This window comes from Leucopleurus acutus (genome assembly GCF_964270905.1).
Source record: "Leucopleurus acutus genome assembly, chromosome: 7".
Classification (NCBI taxonomy): Eukaryota; Metazoa; Chordata; class Mammalia; order Artiodactyla; family Delphinidae; genus Leucopleurus; species Leucopleurus acutus.
This window is the reverse complement of record NC_139150.1, coordinates 19,750,269-19,769,291: the sequence shown is the minus strand read 5'-3', so window position 1 is coordinate 19,769,291 and position 19,023 is coordinate 19,750,269. Positions and strand designations below refer to the sequence as shown.

Below are 19,023 nucleotides of genomic sequence, written 5' to 3'. Positions count from 1 at the left end.
GGCTTCTCCTTCAAGCCTCAGCTCACCGTGCCGCCTCCCCTGCTTGGCTGTCTGCTCTCTCCTAGGACTCAGTACTTCTTTGTTCCACTTCCTATGTGTTTAATGCCCACATCCCGTTCTAGAAGGTAGGGAGTGAGTTTGCTTTGTTTATCAGTGTATTCTCAGTGCTCATATAGGGTCTGGCTCATTGGTGGGGGCTCAGCAAACCTTTGAATGCATGAATAACCAGATGAATGAATGAGCCCTACCGAAACTGTACCTTCCTGCCCTGACCTGTCTCAGGTACCCACTAAGTAGAGTTTGGCGTCACATGCCTAGCTATACTGTGAAGGACCGTGCTTCTGGACAAGCCACACATCACATTTCAGAATCCTATAATGTTTGAGCCAACAGGATGCTTTGAGAGGCCAGCTGGGGAAACTGAGGTCCAGAGAGGAGCAGGGACTTGGCGAGTATGCTGTCGTGCCTCACTCTGTTTCTTGGCGTGTGTTTCTTCCTCCTGACCCTTTCTGTTGAATGGGGCTCTCGGTCCTGCTGACTTCCCAGTGTGGCCTAGGGGCTGCCAGGGTGGTAGAGGAGTCCAGTGGGAAGCCTCATGGAGGGCTGAGCGAGTCTGGTGAGCTCCATTCTGCTGCGAGAGAAGCCGGGACCTCGTGCAGGCCGAGGTGGAGCCTGCAAGAGCAGCTTGCAGGGGGGATCAGCTGAGGTCTAGGTGTACGTTGGTCCTCAGGACCCCCAGGCAAGGACAGGACCCCCCTCCTCTCCCTGCCCAAGGCCCAAATAGCATCTCAGCCGATGGGAAGACTGTCTGCAGCAACGGTGAGGTGATGTCTGGTTTCGCCTTGTGCGTTGTAAGCAGTGATTAATCTGGCTCCCAAACCAAAATACAGCCCGAGTTCTATTATAAACATGGGTGCTGTGGGGACCCGCCTGCCCGGCAGCCAGAGGCCCCTTGCAGATTGCGTGGTCCCTGGACCTCCCCTGAAGCATCTGCTCTCCCCTAGTCCCAGTCAGGCACTTATCACCCACGGGGAAATCACTGCCCGTGGGTCTGTCTACCTTGTGGTCAGTGTCCGCCCCGTAATTACCCAGGGCCCTGTAGAAGGTGATGGTTTAGATTCTTCCAAGTCCTGGGGCCCTGTCATTTGAAGCTACTTGGCTCTAGCCCCAGCTGGTAAACACTGTTAAGGTGCCTCCAGGGAACGTATGAAACTCCCCCCGCCGCCCCATGCCTTGGCTGTGCTCAGTCTCAGCGGCTCCCAGTCTGCTAAGAGGAACAGGGGTTCAAGGCAGTGTTCAAGGCCCTTCAGGGTTCATGGTTTGGGAAGGACCTAGGAATCGTGGCCTTCTAGACAAAGCACAGCCCAATGGGTCTGGAGTCGTGCGGGACCGTCTGGGCTTGGCCATAACTCGCTAAGTAGCCTTGGGTAAGTCCCTTCCCTTCTCTGAGCCGCAGTTTCTCATTCTATCCAATGAGAAAGGAGGTTGTCAAATTGACAGCTTAGGTTCCTTCCAAGTCAGGTACATACTCCGGAGTTCACGATGCTGCTGTCATCCATAAGCTCAGACCTGGTGGCGTGTGGTCTGTAAGGTGGTCCTCGCCTCGGTGGCCCTGTGGCTCTTCTAGGGGGGCCTTGGGCCTCAGCAGTGTGTCTCATCCATGAGTTGGTGGTTGAGGACACGAGGATTCACAGCCGGCTTCCTCTGGGAAGCTGTGTGGCCTCAGGGAAGTCTCCACCTCTCTGAGCCTCAGTTTCCTCATCTGGCAAATGGGCGTGGCAATTCCTGCCTCTCGGGTGATTGCAAGTTGCTGACGAGTTGATGTATTTAAGGCTTTAGTGCCGGGCCAGGCATAGGGCAGGTCACTGTCCATGTCCCCGAAGGTCATTTGTTTCCTTTTAGCTATATCCTGAGTAAAAGATTTACTTGAAATCTCCTTCTGGGATTTCGCTGGCTAAAGCGCTGGTTTCTAGCAGGCTTCTTTGTGGCTGCACAGGAAGCCAAAGGAGAGGTGATGCTCAAGGGCTCCCCGGACCCCTTTCACGCTTCTCTTGGGATCCTTGCTCCATTATTGCATTGGCTGCATTATGGCACTGAGGCAGGCAGAGGATGGCAGAGAGAGGCTCAGAGAGGGCAGTCACCTGGGCTGAGTCACACAGCCTAGAGCTCAAGGCTCCGCCCAGCTCTTCCTGGGAAAAGGCTTTGCTTGTCCTTCCTCATCTGCAGGCTTCAAGTGGAGAAAGGATAGTGGTGGCCATTATATGCGTCCTGTCCACGACACATCCCTGCTCAAAACCCTCCTGTGGTTTCCTATCATCTTACTGCCTGGCATGCTCTGGCTTCCTGCTTCTTCTCTGACCACACCGCCCCTCTGCCCCTTACCGCTCACTCATTCTGCTCTCGTCACACGGGTCTCATTATTCCTTGAGAGCATTCTTGCCTCAGGGCTTCTGCACCTGCTGTTCCCTCTGCCTGGAATGCTTTTCCCCGGAGAGTCCGCCCTGTGTCCAGCTCCCTCACACAGAGTAGCCTCCCCTGCCTGACCGCCTGCAGTCACCACCCTCCCCAACACTGTCATTCTCTGTCCTCCAACTCTGCTCACTTTTCTTTGTAGAGCTAGTCGTTGCCACACACTATCTCTTTTTAAAATTTTATTTTCAGTGATGGTAAAAAAACACGTCACATACAATTTACTATCTGAACCGTGTTCGTGTGTGCAGTTCATTAGTGTTAAGTATATTCACATTGTTGTGCAGTCCATCTCCAGAACTTTTTCATCTTGCAAAACTGAAACTCTACACCCATGTAAGCAAACCCCTGAGACATTACCCTTTTATATTTATTTGTCTTTATATCTACTTAATTAGACTGTAAATTCTGTTAAGGCAAAGGATGTTGTCTTCTTGTTCATCCAATGCCTAGAATGGTGCTGGAGCATAAAATTTCAGTAAATGTTTGTTGAATGAATGAATGAAATATAAAGATCACGGTACTAACAGCAGCTAGCCTTTACGGGGCCTTGAATTCATTGCCAGATACGGTGCTAAGTGCTTCACACATTATGCCATGTAATCTGTACACCGACCCTTAGAGCCCCATTTTACAAGAAGAAACCAAAGCTCAAAGAGGTGACATCAGTGGCCCCAGGTATACAGCCAGCCAGTAGTGAAGCCGGATAGGGATCCAGATTAATTTGAAACAAGAGATCTTAACCACTCTGCATGCTGGCTGCTGGCTGTGGCCTGTGCCTCCATTTGCCCATTGGGGAAAAGAACACACGCCCCCGGGTAGAAGAATCTCAGCCAGCCGTAATGCGTCAATCTCATGGGCCCCAGGTTTGAGATGCAATCATAATGCTGGGCTGTCTCGAGGCGTGAGTAGGTGCAAAAAGAATGCTTGTAAATTCCCCAAACCTCTTGGATCAGACCAGCGCTGCTGTTTATGATTAAGAGCGCTGCTTTCTGGGGGTTTGCGGGGGTGCCGAGTGTGTGTGCCTGTGGGTATCTGTGGACATGCATGAACTGTACATGCCTGGGGGCGGGGGACTGCAAGGCTCTCCATGGGGCCTCAGGTGTCAGAAGGACCCAATGGTGGGCGTAAGCCTGCTGCTCCTTAGCAACGGGATTTGGGGCAAGTGGCTTCCATTCTCCGAGACTCAGTTTTCTCCTCTGTAAAATGGAGATGATAACCCTTAACCCCCTTTCCCCACACCTCATCTGGCTGTTGTAAGGGCTAGAGGACGTCATAAAGGTGTAATCCCATGTTATTTATTTATTTGTTTATTTATTTTTGGCTGCATTGGGTCTTCGTTGCTGCATGCGGGCTTTCTCTGTTTGCGGCGAACGGGGGCTACTCTTCATTGTGATGCGCAGGCTTCTCATCGTGGTGGCTTCTCTTGTTGCGGAGCACCGGCTCTAGGCATGCAGGCTTCAGTAGTTGCGGCGTGCAGGCTCAGTAGTTGTGGCTCACGGGCTTAGCTGCTCTGCGGCATGTGGGATCTTCCCAGACCAGGGATCGAACCTGAGTCCCCTGTATTGGCAGGCGGATTCTTAACCGCTTAACCACCAGGGAAGTCCCTGGTGTAATCCCATGTAAACAGCAGTGCGTAGAGGGGGTCCACAGGCATCGTGTGTGTGTGTGTGCGTGTGCGTGTGCGTGTGCGTGTGCGTGTGTGTGTGTGTGTGTGTGTGTGTGTGTGTGTGTAGTCTAGAGTCTCATTTATCAACTCCTGGGGGAGCCCTAGAACTCTTGAGTTCCAGAACACCAGAGCTGAAGGGGACTTGGAGTTCTAACTCCCTCATCTGAGGTCCAGAGCAGGACAGTAACCCATCCAGAGTTGCACAGTAAGTCAGAGACCGTGTCTAGGTCAAGTGTAGGGCTCCCCTTGAGAGGGGGTCTAACGGAGATCACCCCGTCTCCTCCACCCTGTCTGAAATGGAAGCCCCTGCTCCATCTTATTTCATAACAGCCCTAAGCTGATGGAAGCTTGAAGTCCAGGGTTTCCCTTCAGAGAGCTCCTAACTCCTATGAAATGGCCCAGGTGGTCACCCCAGCACCACCTGAAGGCACACACTCGTTCTGACTCTCTTGATCTGGAGACCTGGCTTTGGGGACCATGGGAATTGGACCAGGGTGACAGAGGGTCACGGTCGGTACTGGAATGTTGCCAGAGTCTTTCTCAACCATTGAGTGGCCTCTTTGCCCCTGGAATACTTGCTGGGACCAGTGGGAAGAAGGAAGGCAGCTATTTTCGTTCATACATTTGGTCGATGTGTGCGAGATCATTTCCGTTAGGGGGTTAATGAGAAGGTCCCGACAGAAGGTCCCAGCATCGCGTGGTGGTTGAGCATAACCCAGACCTTAAGGTCCTGATCAGTCTACCCATCCACTAAGACATCCCTCCACCCCTGCTTCAGACATTCCCACCTTCGCTCTGGATTTGGAAAGAATGGTTGTGATACAGCATCACCCTCTCGCAGTTGCCGTATCCTAATTTAGCTCCCAAACCCTGCCCAAGGAGTGATCAACCCCCAGCGTCTTCTGGTCTAAGAACCATTGGTGGCGGAGAGGGAACCACAGGAACCCCGATGTGCATGTATCTGTTCTGGGAGTATTTATTGAACACGTCCCCGCCACGGTGCCTGCAGTGCTGAAAAGGCAGGCAGGGAGGCTGGGCCTCTGCGATCCATGGACCCAGATGTGTCTTCCCAGCCTGATTCAGTCTCTTCCCCCCGCAACAGGGACACAAGGGCTATCCTGGACCGGCGGGGCACCCCGGAGAACAGGTGAGGGCTGCAGCCTCTGCCCCACCCTGCTTGCCCTCCCTCACTCCAGCCCCTGCCTGTCCCTGGCCTCCTCCCTGGGCCCAGCTCCATGAGTGAGCTCCAGAGCCAGGAGGTTCTGCCTCCCATCCTGCTGGGGCCCCCACTCTACCCCACCTCTCAGCCAGCCACATCTGCCGCCTGAAAGGGCTGGAGTCCATGCCGGCCCGGTGTTGGCATGAGCCACTCGACTCCAGTTAGAGCCATGAATAGCTGGCCTGTTCCGGGCGATGTTAGGGGATATTATACACGCCGCCACGGGGTTTGCAGGAATTTTGGCTGCCCCGGCCCAAGTCAAGCAGCAGCCGCTGCCAGCATGGGAGAGCCAGCCAGCCAGGCCTCCTCTGGGCCTTATTCCTGGGCTTCGAGCACAGAAGGTTTTGTCCCTCCAAGCTGGTCTGACCGGTTTCTCAGAGGGGTGGGCTTGGGGGCCCAGCAGGCCGATGGCCTCCCCTTCCTCCCATTTCATCTCACATTCCTGCCCTTCTCTTTGTCCATTGTAAGCCCTGGTCCCCCCCCACCCCCCAGATCTGGAGCTGGGCAGGGTCTCTCCTTTCCTTACGTTTCTCTTGTTCCTTTGCAGGGGCAGCCGGGACCCGAGGGCAGCCCAGGGGCCAAAGGTTACCCTGGCAGGCAGGTGCAGTATATGGCTTCTGGAAGCTCTGTGGCCGTGGTGGTGTGGAGCTGGCCACGGGTGCCCCCAGGCAGAGGGAGGTGGCAGGCTGGGGGCCAAGCAGCTACACCTGCTGGGTGGGCCCTGAAGAAAGGGCTGTTCAAGGGGGCTGTACCGAGGAACCTTCTCTGAAGGCAACAGGGCAAGGATGCCAGGAAGAAACAGAAGAAAGAGGAGTTCCGGGGCTCTGGGGGTGGGGCTCCAGAGGCTCCCCCTGAGCCACCTCCCTGGGACCCTGGGGTAGCTGGGGGCTCAGTTTGAAGACCACGAATGTAACCCCACTCCCATTCTACAGAAGGGGCAGCTGAGGGCCAAAGGAGACAGGACTTGCCCTGGGTTGTTGGCAGCAGGTAGAACGTCTCCATATGTCCTTGCCCCTCTGTCTTTTGTGTTTCAGGGGTTACCTGGACCTGTAGGAAACCCTGGCCCCAAAGGCAGCCGGGTAAGTGGGACTTGGCAAGCGCCACCCGGCTGGAGCCCGGTGGGCATTAGCTGTCCCTCCAGTGGGCCTGGTGGGAGATCAGGGTTGCAAAGCCTCCACCCAGGGTCTGCTGCGGGGGTTGGGGTCGAGGCCTCCCACCTGAGCACTCCCTGGATCGCAGAGGGGCAGCAGGATGGCCATGTGGTAGGGAACCCTGAAGCCAGCTTGGTCCCCATGGCCAAGTAATTGGGCAGCAAAGGTCTGCTGGGGGCTCAGCCATGGTCTAGCTGCTATAATCAGGCATTTGCTTGCCGTGTCCCCCAGCACATCCCAAGCACTAGGGAGCTAAAGCCTGGGCCAGTTTGTCTGTCACTGGAATCCTCCCTCTCTCCTCCTCTCACCTGAGGACGGGGTGGACCACCCTTTTGGGAGGGCAGTGCTGCCTGATGGGTGAACATTGCCTGGGCCTGGAGGCTGAAGGAACATCTGCTCTCCCCCTCCATCAAGGTCCCTGGAACAAACCCTGAGTAGCTAGCAGCCTCAGTTTGCCCATCTTTTCAATGGGAGTGATGTCCATTCCTACCTCTGGCATGGTTATGGGGATACCAGGAATTTGGAAGCAAATAGTGCTGAGGAGGGGCCACCAGATGGGGCCTCCTGGGTGGGCTGTGGGGCAGCAGAGAAGGTTTGGGCGAAATGAATGGGGGTAAATGGAGTTTGGAAGACTAAGAAATGATCTGCTGGAATTCTCTCTTCTGTATACAAGGAAACTAGGTTCATGGTGGGGATCCGACAGCCCCAGTTCCCACAGCACGCCTATGGTGGGGATGGGATGAGGACCCAGGTATTCTGAGGGCTGGGCTCTCTGCCTCTCAAAGAACGCTCAGCAAGTGGGTCACACAGTCCTGCGTCAGGCCAGGTCAAGTGTGACGCGTCCTCCGCGCCTGAGCCAAAGCTATTTATGGCTGCAGTCTCCGCCCGAATCCCTGGAACTGATGGGCGGCTGTTAAGAGAGCGACTGGGAGGTGGGGAAGTTCCCCAGGACATCATGATGGTGACGCTGATGATGATGATGATGATGATGACGATGATGATGATGGGGTGGGGTAGGGGTGGGGGTGGTGAAAGGCAGCGCCTGAGGAGGCTCCTGTCCTAGGATGCTGGGCCTGCCTCCTTTCCTTTATCCAGCTGTTCCCACAAGCTATGGCCCCAGAGGGGCCTCCTGAGCCCAGGGAGAAGGTCTTCCCAGTTCAGCCCCAGGTCTCTGATCTGCCAGGAGGACAGGAGGAGCGAGACAGGCTAATGACATCTGGGGCTGCTTGCAGTATGCCATGCTGTGGCATCCTGAGGCCACACGTGGGGAGATTGCTAGTCTGGCCCCAGCACACCCGTCTCCAGGGTCACAGGGTCCTGAGCAGCCTGGGTGAGCCGGGGCCACTCAGACTGCCCTCCCAACTCTGCCACCACCGGCCTCATGTTTATGAAGCAGGCAGAGCGCAGACTTGGGGGCAGGGTGACTGCCTTTGAGACCTGCTCTGCCATTAACCCGTCATGGGAGCTTGGGCACATCACTGGACCTCTCCAAGTCTGTCACCTGCAAATCTGGGATATAAACCCTTCTTGGAAGGATCGGTAAATGTCACTTGTTAAGATGATGCTGAGAAGGAGGCCCTATGACCTCTTGAACTTCTAGAGAAGGAGAAATGGTTGTGAGCCTGCGATGGTTGCTTGTTTGCGGGAGATAATGCAGCAAAGTGGTTAGGAGCCGGACTGGGAGTCAGATCACTTGGATTCAAATACCACATTCTGCTCCATTCCAGCTGTGTGACCCTGGGCACATCACTTCACCTCTCTGGGCCTAAATGGTCTCACCTCTACAGGAGCCTAATAATTCCTACCTCCTGAGGGTGTGATGAGGGCGCAGTAAATGCACTAATGCTTGCAGAGCACTGAGAAGTGGGCCTGGCACATAGTTCGTGCTCACTCAATGTTAGCTTTTGTTATAGCTCTGAGTAAGTCATTTCACAAACATCTAGAGAGTACGGTTAGGGATAGGCACCCTGGGCTAGGCCCCTGCTCTTGAGAAGCTCCCGGGCTAATGAGGCCATGAAATGTGGACACCACTAATGAAGATACAGAACAGGAAGTGGTAAATCTGTTAACTGAGGTGCAAATATGGCGCTGGGGTGGAGGGAGGAGGTGACTTCTGGTTTGGGGCGTCAGGGATGCTGGCCAGAGGAAAGAGCCTCAGAGCTGGGCTTGAAAGCATTCGCTGTGCAGTCGTGGGGCTGAGAAGGGCCTGCCTGGCGGAGGGCACCGGGTGGATAAAGGCTGGAGGCGGAAAAGCTGGACTCCACCCCTCACTAGTTGTGCCGCTTTCTCTCCGTAGTTTCCCTTGCTTAGTGAGGGGGAGGGTGGGCAGTCAGCAGGGTCCTCGGGAGGGTTGAATACAGTGGCACACATGCTTGCGGGATGCCAGCACGCCTGGGTGGTAGCTGCTGCCACCACTGGACGCACTTAGGGGCCCAAGGGTGGATTCGAGGCCCACGTCCATGGGGGGCCTTCGAGGCCTAGAAGGAGGCACTGCAGAAGCCGAGAGGGCCTGCCAGCGTCCCTGGGGGTGGGTAGGGCTTGGCACCACCCTAGCATCTAACCCGGCAGAGAGCTTCCTTCCTGCAGGTCCCAGAGCCCCCGGCGCGGGGCGGGCCTCCCCCTGCGAGCGCCCGCGCCCTTCCCTGGCGTGAGGGTATGTGCCTTTGGACTACATCGTGGAAGCCAGCACCATGCAGTCCATGGGCATATACACTTGCCTCAAGGCCTATGTCATCGAGGAGCTGCCGGAGCCGCCAATGCCTCCAGCGAGGAAGAGGAGCCGGGCGCCAGAGGGCAGCGAGGGGGGCTGGGCCGGGCCGGGCCCGCCATACCCCGCCACTCGGCCCCTCTGACCTCCCCTCTGCTCTTTCCTAGGGCTACATTGGACTCCCAGGGCTCTTCGGCCTGCCAGGGTCCGATGGAGAGCGAGTGAGTATGCTTTCTTTGTTTACCTCCCACCCGGCCACCCCGTCTGCCAGGTGCCAGCCTGGAAAAGTCACGGAATGCCTCCTGGAGGAGGTGCCCCGGAGTTGTATAAAGGGACAAGTCAAGGCAAACGCCTTTCTGACACAGGGAACAGCATGTGCAAAGTCCAGGACATATGCTTACTTGGCGAGTTTAACAGCACGGTCAAAGCGCTGAGTGTGAGGCAGGAATGGGGCGAGACAGGCTGCGGGGGGCACCTGGGAGCAGTTATACGGCACTCAGGGGCCGAGGTCAGGAGAGGGACTCTGTTCTGAGACCGTGGGGAGCTTCTGAAGGGCTTTCAGAAAGTGAGAAACGGGCTCATTTCCTATTTCCGATCAAGTGCCTACAAGCTACAGCCCGTGGGCCAGATCCCGCCAGGCACCAGTTTTGTAGAGCTTTCCGGAACACACCACGCTCATCTGTTTATGTGTGTCTGTGGCTGCCTTTGCTCCCACAGGCCTCTGGACCTTCCTCTCTGTTCCCTCCCCGCCTGAGCCCGTATTTGGGAACTCAATAATCTCATCAACAAGCTGGGTAAAGAGGATCTTAGGGAAACAGAAGGAGCATTTATCGAGTGTCTGCTGAATACCAGGGCACTAGGTGCTTTCCTTAGGAATCTCCCCAGCTCACGTCCACGCGGGCCCCGACTCTATAGCCTCTGAGGACCGCCCATCTGGTGTGCAGATAACTGGAGCCTGCTGTGTTTGTGGACCAGACGCCAGGCCCTCTGTGACGTCCTCTTGTGGGTGAAAGAGGGGCTGGTTTGGGGCAACACTGCTTGTCTCCTGCTGGAATCCTGTCTTGACTTCTTCCCTGTTTCCCCCTACAGGGTCTACCCGGCGTTCCTGGCAAGAGGGGCAAGATGGGTAGGCCGGTAAAGATTTTCCGTGTCTATTACGCAGATTCTATGGGTGAACCTGACCTCCCACTGGCCACGCGGCCCCGTCCACCCGCGGCCTGGGCATTCTTCGCTTCTTTCTGCTCTGCCCTTGCTCTGCTTTGAGTGTGTGGGTGTGCGTGGGGGGCTGTCTGGGCCTTGTGTCCTGCTGCCAGAACACTGACTGGGGCTGGGGCCTCCCGTGGACGCTGGGCCACTCTGGGATGCAGCCTCTCTGTGCATCCAGCAATTGCCCTGCAATGTAGTTCTGTGTCTGGGGGCGGGGCTTGTCTGGGTCATGAGTGTCCTTGCTGGGGGGCCTGCTCTAGACGGGGTCTAGACTGGGTATCTGCACTCCTGTGTCAGAGAACACTCAGGCTCCGTGTTGTCCTGGTGTCACCTGTTTTACTCGTGTACACACAAGGTCAGAGAGCTGTGGGGTGTTGGGTAGACCCACAGGAGGCATGACCACAAGAGGGGCTGAGCAGGACCCCCGATCCACCAGGTCAGGCTGAAGGAGACCCAGGACTGTGACTGAGGCATCTTTCTTTCTGGCCCGGCCCATGCTGGTGGCTTAAGGCTCTCTGCTGCCGCCCTGCAGTTCAACTCCTAGGCCTGGAACCATCCTCAGCTCCGGGTCTGGGCGTCCCTTTGCTTGTGGTTGATGGAGAAGGGATGGCGGGGGAGGAGGTTAGACGGTGAGAGGCAGCTGGGAGGGAGCCGGGAGCACCCAGGGTGGCCCAGAGGGGGTTGTCTGTGATTCTAGGGTTGGCATGCGTGTTCATGGGCACCTTACCTGTTGTAGTCTAGGGATCTGGGTCCTCTGGGGGCCAAGTGGGGGATTCAGAGAAAAGCAAGATCCAGGTCCTGGCCTGAAGGAGCTGACAGAGGGTGTACCTAGGACAGTCCGTGGCTGACAGCCCCCCTGTGCCTGAGGGCTGATATCTGACACTTAGATGTAGACAAGGAGCAGCACCTGATGCTTCTGGCTTCAAGGCAAAGACTTGCCCAAGGTCACACAGCAAATTGTGAGGGCTGGCTTGGCCTCTGGATCTCTTCCTCAAGCCAGGAGCCCTTTGGCAAGGAAGCTCATTCATTCATTCACTGAAGTTGAGTGTGTGCCATGGACCAGGCACTGTGCTTGGTTCTGAGCAGTGAACAAGACGACATTCCCATTCTCAGGGGCAGACAGACAGACAGACAGTGACTGAATGGGGGAATGGAGGGTGAGAGGTTGAACGTCAGGTGGTGCTGAGTGTTAAGATGGAGTAGGGTAGGGGGACCGTGAGTACTTGGGGTATGGGATGTCGGATAAGTTGGCCCAGGAAGTCCTCCTCTCTTCTTGAGAAACCTGAAAAAGGTGAGAATGGGAGCCATGTGGCTCTCTGGGGAAGAGCATTCCAGGTTGAGGGAACAGTGGGTGCAAAGGTCCTGGGGTAGGAGCGTTACTGGCTCTGAACTGCAGTTTTCCCATATGAAAAATGAGGATGATAGCTTCTAGCTCGTGGGGTCATTGTGCTTGTTAAGTAGTAAGAACTCAATATAATAGTGGCATTCACTGTTTCTATTCGTAGTTGTTTGGGTGGCCAAGGATCTCTCTGATCTGTGTGACTTTGAGCCAGTGGCTTTACCTCTCTGGATCTGTTTTTCCAAAGTTTAAGTTGCAGAGTGGGAGCAGTTGACTTACTTAGAATATCTCAGTGGGGCCCTGTCCCATCACCCAGGCCTGCCTCCAATGCTGCCCATGGGGGATTTGCTCAGACTCCATTCTGGGAGCCCCACAGAGGGCCTGGCATTGCCACTTTACAGATGAGGAGACTGAGGGTCAGGGGATGAATGACTCGGCCAAGGCCTTGTGCTTCTGAGAGTCAGAGCTGGGTTAGAATGTAGCAGCCCGAGCTTCTACCTCTTGTCCCAGGGTGTGGCACTAGGGACAGCACTACAGCCAAAACAGACCAGAAAAAAAAAAAGACAACACTTACTGAGGCCCTTTTACCTTCATGGTATTTGAACCACATGTGGTTCTCCCACTGATTCTTTGAGGTAAGATTGATTATACACCTATTTTCCACACGAGGGAACCGAGGCTTCAAAGCCATTTGCCCAGAGACCCTCTGAGGACTTGCCAGACTTAAACCCCCCTAACTTACAGCTCATTTCTGCTTCTTTGCTCCATGCCTTGTGTCTTTAACTTCCTAAGATTCCACCCTGCCCTCCATGATGGGTGTTCCCTGGCAATGGGGTATCAGGCGTGAGTGCGAGAAACCGACCCCATTCTGCCAAACAGCCCCATGGCCACGCAATACCCCTGAGGGCTGTGAAAGTCTCCTTCACTCTGGTCCAGCCGACATGGCCAGAAAATGGGCAAGGTCTGCGTCGGATGTGATTTAATTTGTATGGAATATACTTCATATCACTGAGTCCCTAGGGCTTCGTCTGTGCCTTTGCCTGGCCGCCTAGTCTGCTGTGCCCTTGGCCCACACGCTGCTTGAGCAGACTTTAGGATCATCCCCCTGTTACGTGCTCCTGAGCCCTTGATCTGCCTGATGGGGTTGGGGGCTCCTTGTGAATGGGTTTTCCTGTTGTCAAAGCTTTGGGCCAGGCGATTTCTAGGCACTTATTAACAAGAGGAAATGGCAGGAGAATGAGCTGAATTCCCTCATGCCAGATCCCAGCTGGCCTCATTTCTGGCAGGGCTGGTGATGATTTTGCTGGAGTCCATTTCTCTCCAGCAAGCAAAACCTTAGGCCCATGCACACGGCCTGCTCAGTGTCAGGCTGGGAAGGAAGGTGTGTGGGAGTCTTTTGCTGATGGGAGCTGAGAAAGACAGCAGAGGTCAGAGCACATCAGAGCTGCAGGAACATTAGTGATGATGTGGCCCAACTTCCTCATCAGACAGAGAAGCAGCCGTATCTTGGAGAGGCCAGTAACTTGCCCAAGGTCACACAGCACATGGGTGGCAGAATCAGGACTTGAACCGAGGACCCTTGCTTGTTCGTGCAGGGTGCTCTCCACATCACCCGTCTCCTCTCTGTGCTCACATCTTCAGCCTCTGAAGGAAGACTTAGACCGCAGCTCTCATCTCACATCACCCGCTGGAAAGTGAAATGTGTTGTGGTTTCCTGAGGAGGGGACCAGATATAAGATGTTACACAGTTGGCTGGAGTTGAAGGGGTTTCTCCCGGGCTATCCCAGCTTGTCTGGGGCACAGTGTGTGACACGCACAGCTGGGGACCGAGCCATGTCTTTCAGCCAAGGGTCTCTCATGGGGCCTAGGAAGACGCCGCAGCAAATCCTCTTGTCCGGCACCCTGTGGCTTCACTATCAAGCCCGCTGGAATGCCTGGCAAGACCAGCCCCTGCTCACAGCTTCTCTCATGGCCTCTGGCCAGGCCTGCCAAGGCTGGTCTTGTGTAGTGAGTCAGGCGGGCAGACCCTAAAGCTTAGAGCTGGAAAGGTCCAGCCTTGGCTCCAACTCCCTCGGTGTGTGGCTTCAGGATAACTGGGACTTGTCCAAGGCCACATGCCCATCCGGGTTGGGACAGAGCTTCTCACATGGTTCAATTTTGACCTCAGGCTCTTTCCACTTCTCAGCCTGTGGGGAACAGGGAGCAAAGTGGTTCTCAAATGGGGAAACTGAGGACAAAGCAGATGAAGGTTCTTCTTGGTGGTGATGCTGTGAGCTAGGGCTGTGATCCCCAGGGTCCCAGACTTGAGCCAGAGCTGCCCCAGTTCTGCTGGCAACCCTGGAATCCTGCTCTCCCTGCCTCTGTCCTCCTTGCCCGCCGAGGTGACTATTTGTGGGTGGATTCCCAGGTGAATATCAGAAGGCAGGGTGAGAAGATGCTCAGCCTCATGAGAAGAGGGTGTTGGATCTCAAGGGGTCTTTCCCTGTTGACACACTCCGAGAGCACGCATCTTCTAGAAAAGAATACAGGCTGTTGTCAAGTGCAGTAGGAAGGATGCAGGTCAAACCTGTGCAGGAACCTCCTGACTTTGGAGAAGGTAACCCTGTAAAGAGGCCTCCAAGGTCCTTCTGCAGACTCTTCCTAGAGGTTGTTACGGATTCCCACTGTTGGTACCGAACCAGCATGTGATGACACATTCGAGTTTACCAGAGGCTGGATTACAAACACCTCACCTCTTCCTCAGCCCGGGGGGAGCTGGGCAGGTGAGTTGTCAGGTGGGTGGGACAGGGCTGACCATCTTGCGGGCCGGGGGGCTGAGTCTTCAAGATGTAGCAGGACTTCTGATTCTGGAGGCTGCATGCATCCCTGCCCCTACATCCCACCTTCCGGAGCAGACCGTTGGGTAGACATTGGCTGCAGGCAGGGGTTAGATGAGAGGGCTCTCAGAGGCCCACTCAGCCTCCGGCATCCTGCTGCAGATGTGGTTATAAGGACCATTCCCTTTTTCCTCGTCTATTCCTCTGAATTGCTGTAGCCAAGAGAGAATGTGGAGTCTCGCCCTGGATCCTGGTTCTGTCTCCTCCTGGGCCTTGTTCTGCTCAAAGTACGAGGCATTCAGTTCCCCAGGGGGGCCCGACCTGGCAAAGTGGAGAAACCACGTGGCTGGGGCCCGGCAGGACGCCGAGCCCGTTCCTTGGGCCTCGGGCCAGCCTGCTGCAGCCAGGAGCTCAGGCCTGCACAGGAAGGTCCTGCTGCCGGCTGGGCCGGGAGTACACGCCATGCGCAGGCGGGCACGGCCAGACAGAGAGAAGCAGGCCGGGTGGACGTGGTGGTGCATGTTCATCTCGGCGGCTGCCTCTCTGGGATCCAGAGGAGCAAGCGTCAGGGCCGAGGGCAAGTGTCAGAACTGGGATGTGTTGCTCAGGGGTGGAAGGATGCAGCAAGCTAGCAGCCTGATGGGGCCTTGGGCAGGTTCTGCGCCTCCAGAAGGAGGTGCTGAATGTCAGGAACACCTAGGGTCTTTCCATCCTAGACCATCTATGATTATTCCAATCATAGAACTGTTCCAGCTCTTTTAAAGCCCTTTTTTCCAACTAGTGTGTTCTTAATTACCCTAGAGGTCATCTGCTTGGCTTCTCCGAAGGAAGGGAGACAAGGTGGAGACGGGGATGAGGCCACTGAGCACGTACAAGCAGAACCAGTCCTGAGCCTCAGTAATGCCATTCCCTCGAGAGACCACAAGCTTGCTCTAGTCTGTTTGTGTATTCATGGTCCATTCATAGCTAAGAGACTGGGCTCTGGAGTCAGACTGCCTGGGTTCAGATCCCAGTTCTGCTATTCCATAGCTGTGTGACTTCAGACAAGTTCCCTAACGTCTCTGGACCTCAGTTTCCTCATCTCTAAGATGGGACCAATAATAAGCCCTCTCTCATTGGGCTGTTAGAGTTTGCAGTTTCTGTCATTGCGGTCACCCCCACCCCCACCCCGTCGTCACCCACTGGCTATACTCAGGCTGCATTTTGTCCACATAAGTGCCTCTCTTGGGGGTTTTGACCATTCTGATGGTCTCTCCCTTGCTTCCGCCTCAGAGATGTGCCCTCACCTTGCTGCTGCCTCCATGTGCTGCCAGGGACTTGCCCGGCATCCAGCATCTTGGTTCATTGTCTCAGCGCCCCAGTTGTACAGCAGAGAAAACCGAGGCTTGGAGAGGCCTGTGTGTGGTAGAGCCAGGATTGTCACTGGGTTGCACTGGTTCTAAAGCCTCACAGGGGAAGCTGGGCCGGCAGCTGAGTCTGAGAGGAGTCCTTGAGCCAACCTGGAGTGGCCTTAATGCAGACCTGTGGGTTTGAACCTGCCTGGGGGCTGCTAGGTATGATTATATTGGGCATCGCAGCCAGGATTGGTGCCTGGGGAATGCCGTCAGGGTCTCTCTCTTCCTGGTGGCAGCGGGGCCGGGGGGCGGGCATTCCTGCACCTCAGGGAGCAGGCTCCTTCCTCCCAGGCCTTGTCCAGGGATTGGGCCAAGCTGAAGGATTCTTAGAGATCACACCCCCCCAGCCTGAGCAGGACAGAGGCCCAAGTGAGGGTCTGCCCGCAGTCACACGGTCAACCTGGAGGCGAGCCTGGGCGAGTCTCCAGACATTGAACTTGGAGAGCAGAGCATGGACTCCCCAAATTCTGCTGCTCGTAGGCCACGTGGAGTCAGCCAGGTGCCCGGCTAGACAGCATCCCCCTTGTCCCCTGAGGGATTGTCCTCTCGTGCCAAGGCCCCAAAGGCAGAGGCAGTAGCTCAATGCCTTCAGAAGCCTTCCCTGCCCACTGCTCACCCAGCTGATGTCTCCTGCCACAGGAGGTGAGAGGGCTCTCTACCTTACAGTATGCCTGAGAGGGGCTGGATTGGAATTTGCCAGGGGGACTCCAAGGATGTGGGAAGAGGCATCTTAGATACGGTCAGATGTGGCCCCACAAAAACTTGATCTGAAGGCGCATGCAATTGCACACGCACGCGCACACACACACACACACACACACACCCCTACCTCTGCCACTCTCTAAAACCAGTCAGGCGCACACTGGAGCAGCTTCTGCATGCCAGGATTTGCCCGTGCTCAGCTCTGCCACAGACTTGCTTTTTGTCCTTGGTCAAGTGACATTTCTCTCTCTGAGCCTCAATTTCCCCATCTGTTAAATGGGACCAATAAATAACCTTTCCCTCGAGGGTGAATGTCAAAGGCAAGTAAAGTTTTGCATACAAAGTCACTGGCTTGGCCCAAATCTCTTTAATATGTCCTCGTTTCCTCCTTTGGGTGTCTGAATGAAGCCACGCCTCCTATACGGTCCATATCAATGCCTGCCCTTCCAGTCCATGAGGGCTTCCTGGCAGAGGTGGGATTTGAGGGGAATAGTATTCTGGCCAGGGCAAGACAAAGGCCTAGATGCACACACAGTTCAAGGTCTCTTTGCTCAGCCAATGTAGACTTTGTAATTGGTTTGGGTTTTGTTTTTAGCTTTGGTCTTTTTAGTTTAATCTACTTACTGGATTCCCCCAGTAGCGGTAGCGTTAGAAACCAGAAACAAATTATGCTCCATGAAGAATCTTTTCTGTTTGAACAGCTCAGGCATCCACTTGGTCAGAAAAACATGTGCTTTGTTTTTCATTAAATTTCCCTGGAAAAACAGTGATTTGAATTCAAGGAGGGGAGAACAGATTTCCCTGAATTCCAAGCTCGAGGACTTGCTTTTCCTTTTGAAGTAGAATGGAGTTTTTCCCCCTCCTCGGCCACCAGAAGCTTCCCCACAGCTGATGTTTTTCCAGCTGCCTGTGTCCCCAGAGAGCGTGGAGTGGGGTCACGGAGGGGGCGAGAGGGCCAGATCTGTCCGGGCCAGGCCTCCGGGCTTCTCTCAGCTGCCGAAACCCACCTGTGGCCGCGGTGCTGATGTCCCCCATCCATGTGACTCTGTATGACCTTGACACATACCTTTCAGAGCCTCATCTTCTTTATCTGTAAAATGAGGATTGTGGGTCCACAGGGTAGCTTTTAAAGAGCACGTCACAAAAATGGCAGAAGGTCTGAGCTGGGAAATGCTGCGGAGGGCTTTCCTGCTTCGACCAATGGGGAAACTGAGGCCCACAGGGGAAGGAGTGACTCTTAAAACTCTCAGCAAGTCAGTGACTGGTCCAGGCCTAGACCCAGCTTCCTGACCCCAGACTCCATCAGGACGGGGTCTCAGCATGGGCGCTGGCATTTCCATGCCGGAGAGCTGGGTACTATTTTCTTTTCTGAGACTCTGAGGCCATGGGAAGAGGGCTCCCTGGCCATGGGCTCCTCCACAGTAGCTGGTCCTTGGGATGTTCTTTACGGGGAAAGTTTGTTGAGGGCCCGAGGTGACTCGGGACTCCACAGCCTGCCCAGATCCTGGAACCAGGGAGTGAGGTGAGACTGCATGGATGTGTCCTGTGTCCCCTGGGAGTCTGGATCAAAGCCACCCGCTGGTGTAAACACTAATCTGCAGATGTTTGCTCTCTCTCATGCCCTCAGGGGTTTCCTGGAGACTTTGGGGAAAGAGGCCCTCCGGGACTGGATGGAAACCCCGTAAGTATTTCATGTCTTTGGGTACAGGAGAGAGATTTGGAGCAAACACATAGCAGGTTTTAGGAACCTAAGCTTTTAGGTCAGCCAGCCGGGCCACCCATGAGCTGGGCGCTCCTGGACAAACTGCATGATTTCTCTGAATCCCAGGGTCCTGTCTGCCACGGACGCCCTGTGTACCCCCTGCCACCAGGAGAGCCTTCCAGCCCACTGAGCCCCAGGTCCCAAAGTCCTGGGCTATGTCCCATCCTCAGGGACTCAGGAAGGTTCATGGGTCACTCTCTACGGGGGAAGCCAGAGCTGCTGCCATCTTACAAAGCACCAGAAATGTTTATGGGATGGGGCCTGGGAAGCAGATGGTTTGCAGGCCCTGTATGCAGGGAAGAACCTAGTTCTAAAGAAATCTCCAGCATAGGCATGTTTATAGCGTTTGTAAATAATCGAGGCCCATGAAGGAACCAGGTCAGCCTGCCCTGGGGAGCTGAGCCCGCCTCTCCCTTCCCGTCCCAGGCTCCAGCTCCTGCCGGGGGGAAGATTGTTCTCTGCCTGGGGGTGCAGACCATGTCCAGAGCTCTTTGGAACACCTGCCATGTCCCCCCAATTCTCCTGGGGTTTCCAGCCTGCACAGCTGTGCCCGGAGGTGGCTGCTAGATCCATACACAGCACGTGATTA

The 19,023-nt window shown here is 55.3% G+C and overlaps 1 protein-coding gene across 1 annotated transcript in view; it reads left to right on the top strand.

The window, feature by feature from the left end:
- The window catches only part of COL27A1 (collagen type XXVII alpha 1 chain), a gene marked incomplete at its 5' end in the record, with an annotated part of 141,871 nt that overhangs the window by 40,832 nt on the left and 82,016 nt on the right, over positions 1-19,023 (top strand). Inside the window, 6 exons of the mRNA XM_082842389.1 lie at positions 5,241-5,285; positions 5,905-5,958; positions 6,392-6,436; positions 9,383-9,436; positions 10,305-10,349; positions 18,300-18,353. Coding sequence (XP_082698515.1) covers positions 5,241-5,285; positions 5,905-5,958; positions 6,392-6,436; positions 9,383-9,436; positions 10,305-10,349; positions 18,300-18,353 — 297 coding nt within the window. The remainder of the gene's footprint in view (positions 1-5,240; positions 5,286-5,904; positions 5,959-6,391; positions 6,437-9,382; positions 9,437-10,304; positions 10,350-18,299; positions 18,354-19,023) is intronic.